The sequence below is a fragment of the Vigna radiata genome, chromosome 7, assembly GCF_000741045.1.
Source record: "Vigna radiata var. radiata cultivar VC1973A chromosome 7, Vradiata_ver6, whole genome shotgun sequence".
NCBI lineage: Eukaryota > Viridiplantae > Streptophyta > Magnoliopsida > Fabales > Fabaceae > Vigna > Vigna radiata.
In genome coordinates, this window is record NC_028357.1 from 52,826,908 (window position 1) to 52,833,404 (window position 6,497).

General features: G+C 29.6%; 1 protein-coding gene across 1 annotated transcript; it reads right to left on the minus strand.

Annotated features, from left to right (window-relative positions):
• Window positions 1-4,738: 4,738 nt before the first annotated feature.
• On the minus strand, window positions 4,739-5,870 carry LOC106767735 (indole-3-acetic acid-induced protein ARG7-like). Its single transcript, XM_014652680.2, has one exon. The coding sequence runs from the start codon at window positions 5,474-5,476 to the stop codon at window positions 5,024-5,026; it is 453 nt and encodes a 150-aa protein (XP_014508166.1). The 5' UTR covers window positions 5,477-5,870; the 3' UTR covers window positions 4,739-5,023.
• Window positions 5,871-6,497: the final 627 nt, after the last annotated feature.

The window sequence follows — 6,497 nt, forward strand, 5'->3', positions numbered from 1 at the left end:
CATTATGTTCATCAAACACATCGGTTGATCATATACCAATCGAGTCAAACACCGTTTTGATGAGCAGATACTAAATTATATCGATCACAAAACAAGTTGATTGATTATACATTAGTTTAGATGAGTTAAACATTAATTCAGATAACAAACCATCAAGCATGAATAATCACCAAACACATCATTCAATCTTAAATTAAACCAGAATTATTTAAAATTGGCCATAAAACTTATAAATAAATATTCAAAATAAAAAATAAGTTACTAGTATTAACTCCTCTGATCATTATTATTTATTAAAAATTAAACTGATTTTAATATTGAAATACCTTTTTTGTACACCATTCAACTTATTTAAATGCACATGAGATAACTCACTAAACAACCAGTACTCATCCCACAATTTAATATAAACCAAACCATTGACCTTCAGAAGCATAAATAATTACAAACTTTTATTGATAATATTTTATTTTTCTATTGTTCTTGAACAAAAGCTGATGTGTGAATTTTCTCATTGTTTCTTTTTTTCTCATCATGCATGTAGCCGTCATGAGTGTACCACCATGTCACTAAAGTTATGTCATGCATCGATTTATCACTACTCACAAATAATAAGAACTTTGTTATTAGTAGAAAAGGTGACGTTTGTGGACTACAAATGCTAACATTGGGATAATATTCCGCTCATTAGAATAAGGAAATCAGCATATGCAATTTTTTTGTCTTGTTTCACGAGATAGTATGTAAAATTCAAGAGTATAATTAATCAATAAAAATAAACAATTTAATGAATCAAGTCAAATTCTTTCAAAAAAAAAGGCAAGTCAATTTGTGAGCGTATCAGTTAAAATAATTTGACAAGTTTTTTATCCGTCCTAATTTATTTCTTTTATTGAATAAATAGTTAGTAAAAAATTAATTACGTTAAATTGAATTAAATTTCATTCATAATGATAACACATAGTTGAGAATATTGATTTAGAATACATACGAATAAAATAATTACAATTTAACCAAATTAATAAAATTGAAGTTTTTATATTAAGATTGATATAATTTTTATTATGCTAGAGATAAATATTTCAACATTTTAATTTTTAAAATAACTAAAGTAAAGATGATAAAATGAGTCAAAATTGACTATACATTTAACAATTGGAGAATTATGAAATTTTTATTTAGGTCTAAAGTTTTTTTAATATGGTATTAGAGTTATTAGAATTTTATTTTAGAAAAATTTATTGTTTGTTAAGACTGTTGTTTCATTTATTATCAAGTAATTATTGAATCATTCATTAATATTTAGTGGCACACACAAAGTGTATATCCATCTTAGTGAGATTTTGACATGAGGGAAGCTTCTTAAAGATCTTATATGTCAAGACTTAGAAAATGATATTTTAGAAGTGATAATGTTTAAAATTAGTGAGACTCAATCGTTTTAATACTAATAGGTTTTAATATAAATACTTTTGTTATGAAAATATTTTAAAACACTTTTATTGAGTTCTCTGACATTTCTTTAAGAGTTATTTTTCGTTGCTCATCTGATTGAAGAACTGAGATCGTAGAATTGATCTTTGTGGTGAACTCTTAAATTCAAACCAATCAGTTTCTTCGTTCACATAAATTGAGTTTCAACATTTTTTCTTGATCTTTTATGTTATCTGTTGCATGTGAGTTTTCTTCCAATTGCATGCATTGTTTTAGTCATTAATATAAGTCTCAACTGATAAGTGATCATAAGGGATATCCATATCGTTTGTGTGAATTTTTATGTGTAGATAAAGCATCATGCAAGTTGGAAGAAGTTTTGTTGGTTAGGGTCTTATGAGTTGTATGGTCAAGTAAGGGAAGCTAGTTTTTACTTGCTTTGTAAAGTTCTTGTTAAATTGATGAATGCATGTTGAAGGTTGATTTTTATGTTGAGAATTAACTTTAATTTTTTTTTTTATGAATTTGATTTGAGTGAGTACGTTTGATTTACCTTGCACGATTTAAATTAGTGGTTCATGATTTTTTTTGTTGTTTGTGCTTGGGTTTATGTGACTAAGAGAATTTAAAATCTGAGCAATTGAGCAAATTGATACGAGTTTTCATGTTTAAAATTGCTTTAAATCAATGCACTAAGAAAATAGTACTAATAGAAGAAACTGACTAGGTTAAAGTTCACTTAAAATTACAAAATGCATTTGTTGTCAATTAATATGATGTTGAGTGGTATCAAAGTGGCGTTCAGCGTCAACTTGCACTGCATGTCTAGGAGCATTTTAGCTCCAGGACGCTAAGTAAAAAACTATACCTTTGAGTGCCACTTTCTGCAAATGTTTTGGCGCTAAGCGGTAGTAGGACACCACTGTGCGCCATCTTTGTACTTTAGGTCCAAAACATTTTAGCTCAAGGATGTTGAGCATCAAAAAGTGTCGTTTAGTGTAATTATTTGTGAGAAGAATGACGTTAAGTGCCAATACTGTCATTGAACGCCAATACTGTCGCTAAGCGTCATTTTTTTGCGAAACCTTTGAGTATTAGTTTGTACATTGGATTTGTTTTACTCTTTTATTCTTTGAGATATATTTGTGATGAAACTTATATATGTTTATAATATTCTTTATTATTAATTGAGGTGATGATACAATTGTGGATATGTATGATGATGGTGTTAAAGGAATTTCACGAAAATTTTAGTGAATGCGTTGACATATGAGATTCAGTAATAAGGGTATCCTGATATTCTACTACTCACTCAATTAATTATTTGGTCCTAGGAGCAAAAAAGAATAACCTTCTGACCATTAGGGTGATACCCCTTTGTTTATTGTCACTGCAGAGCGTAGATACTACTACAATGCACGTCTTCCGTGAATTATAATGTCAATGATATATATCCGAATAATTGAATTTAATGTTAATTGCTCGATGTGTATATATTATTTTATCTTTGCTTGTGTGTATTTGACATGAATTGATTATGTATGATAACTTCTTTTGTGCATTAGTTTACCTTTTTATGTGTTTGGTGTTTTTTTGTATTTGTTTATCTTTTTCTTTTTGTGATAATCACTTTATTAATATAAACAAATAAAAGATAAATGTTGATAAATCTTGTGAAAAATGTTAATACGGTGAAATAATTCTATATAAAAGTTTAAAAAAACACTAAATTATTCTTAATTATTTTATATATATTTATTATTACGATTATTTACTTTTTTTAAGATAAGTGTATTAATATTTTACTTTATTTTATTGATCTTATGATATTTTATTTATTCAGTTATATTATTTTATTGATCTTATAATATCATATTTAATCAGTTATATTATTTTATTGATATTATAATATCTTATTTAATCAGTTTTAACTTTCCAGAATAAAAATAAAATGTTACATTACATGGATGATCAATTTATATTATAGAAATAAACACAAATTCATCTTGGAAATTTAATTTTATAGAATTAACTTAAATTTATAAAATTTAAGAAAACAAATTTCTAAAAATTAGTATGGGTATTATCTATACGCAACAATTACACGACAATGATAAAATAGAAAATTTTATGGTAGTAAACTATACCGGAACAAAATCCATGCTATTTTGCAAAGGCTACCAATATAAATCAAGCACATAACAAAAGAACGAGAATCTGCTCAAATGCATCAGCTTTACCTGAAGTCATGTGGAAAAACTTGGTTGGCATCTGAACAATTTAAGCTGAAACAGAAGAAAACACTTTTATTAAATCTAGAAAAATAATCGGAATCTCTCACGCCAACCACTGACACATGCCCAATATTTTCTCCAAAAAGAAAAGGGCAAAAAAAGTATCGGTGTTTTGTTGATATCTGGGGAATCTAAGCTCGAGGGGTAAGGTTAAATAAACCTCATCAGATTGAGGAAAACAGAATATAATTCTAAAATTAGGAAAACATAACAGAAAGATGAGATTCCTTTGCTAAAATTCAACGAGAAAAAAAATCACAGAATCTCTTTGCGCATGTTAAGACTATAGAGAATGACAACATATCTGTTTGGGTGGTAATAAAAAACAGGAAAGCAGCCATAGCTGCCCATAATATCATTCAGATTAGATAAGACTTTTCTTCCATACACCTCATTTTGATTTTGATGTTACTTTTGCCCTCTGAAATAGGGCTCTAAATTGCACGCTTGCCCTGAAGATGCGTGTTTATTTTGCTAACTCCATTACTGCTATAATTGCAAAAAATTCTACACTTTCTCCAGCACAAATTGTATACGCTGATGCAGCAAATCTTACTCAGAGAGCAAAACACTCGCGTTGCCAGTAAAAATTCCCTTTTGTAATTTTCTTTAGCAGATCACATGTCTGTTTTTTCACAACATATCAGAAAAAAACCTTATTCGAACCAGATAATTATACAAACACATTCGACTAAACAAATATTTGTTACCGGTTTGTTCACTCACGGTTTGATTTTTACATGTATGAGTCAAAGTAAAAGTGAAGAACATGAAAACGAAGTATCAACTTTTGAACGTAAAAGAGTTAACGCGAAAGAGACCAAACCGGTTGCATTTATAACCACTCAAATTGAGAATCCTGAGACGTATACGGAATAAACTAGTATATGTTTAGCATATACATATACCCATTTGTTGCATTCATGAAGATAAGACCAAGCAAAAAAAATTGCTAGATATTCTAAAAAAAAACACAGATCCAGAGTTACCACTAAGCATGAAATTCTTCATTGATCACTAAAATTTGATCATAAAATTGGGCATCCATCCGTTGAAACAAACAGTGAAAGGCAACCCAATCTAGCAAAAAGAAAAAAAAAAAAAACAGAGCCTAAGGAAAAGTTCTAAGACATCTCGTTGAAACCCTCCCTTGAAAATTTGAGGAGTGGATCCAAGGATGAGAAGAACCAAAAACCCATTACAAAAAAAGAGAAAAAAAAAAAAATTCCTGGGTGGTTGTTCATTTACAAATTCAGATTCTAACAATGAGAAAAGAAGAAAAGGAAATGGGGACGTCAAACCTCTGCTTTCTGCAGCAGAGGGGTGAAAACGACGACGTTTTCCTTACAGGAATCTGAAAGGTCAGCATCGGAAACCAAGTTGAGGAAGTCTTGGAGAGAGAGTTTTCCGTACTTGTGTTCGTCCTTGTGGAGAAATTTAACGACGTTAGAGAAAAAAGGGACTTGGCAAGGGAGGACCAAACCGCCGTTACCTCGGAGTCCGAACTGTTCCTCGGTTTGTTTGAGGAGCCCCTCGAAGACGGGGAGGTTGAGGAAACGCGCGGGGATTGCGAAGCGCGTGCGTTCGGGGCCGACGTAGACGAAGGTGAACCCGGATGGAGGGCGGCGCGTGGACGAAGAGTCCTCGGAGCGGCGGCGGAGGCTCATTTGCTTCCACCGCGACATGAGGTGTTTGAGACGCACGATTTGGCGAATCTTGTCGACCTTCTTATTCATCACACCCGCCATTGGAGAAGGGTGAATGAAGAAGAAGAAGAAGAAGAAGAAGATTTGAGAAGGTTTTGGTTTTTGAGTTGTAAAGAGTTTCGAAGCGAGTGAGAGGGATAAAATAGTGTGGGAGTAATGAGTGAGAACCGATCCTCTGCTTAAGAGAATGATTGTGTTTTTCCTAACCCAACCCAATACCCATTTATCTTCCCCATAATAATTCACACATTCATATCTCTAATTTTTCTTAATTTCAATCACAAAATTAATTAATCATTAATTTCAAAAACTTCTTAATTATCACACACGCTACTGACTTTTTCCGTTATTTAGCCACCTTCAAATTCAGTATTATTGTGACATAACTTTATATATCACTTTCAAAAACCACTTTAATAAATTATTAATTCACATTATCACAAAATAATTATATAAGTTCCCCCTTCCATCCTATTCTACAATAACTGTACTGTAAATTGGGTTTAATTATAACTTTATTTGCTACACTTTATCGTTTTTGACTTTTTTTTTCTTTTTATATAACTTCAATTTTGTTTTTTTTTTTAAATTATTTATAATTTTGTCTAGTTTTCAACGTTTAAAATATTCAACTCAACTTACACATTATTTAGTTTACCATCAATTTTGATGGGATATGAAAATGAGATGATTTTATTTTATAAAACAAATACTAAACTTTTGTTAATATATGTAACCGATTTTGTTGAAGTAATAAAGATTCATAAATTTTTTGTTTTTAAATATAAACGGTTTTTATTTAAAATATATTTAAAATAAAATTTTAAAATTATTATTTATTAATTACAAATAAAAATTATTTAAAATTAAAAAACATATAAATAATATTATTTTAAACCATTAATTATTTGACATAAAATTAAATTAATAATTTATTCAATAGCCTCCCAAATCTCTTGCTTTCTTTATTTCACGTGTATTTTTCTCACTTAAAACTTTCTTTACAAACAATTTTCGCCTACATCAAATGCACAATTTCTACCAATAAACTTAAAATCAATTT

Bases quoted from the DNA above. Each gene is read 5' to 3' on its own strand.
- LOC106767735 (XM_014652680.2), bottom strand. From the start codon at position 5,476: ATGGCGGGTGTGATGAATAAGAAGGTCGACAAGATTCGCCAAATCGTG.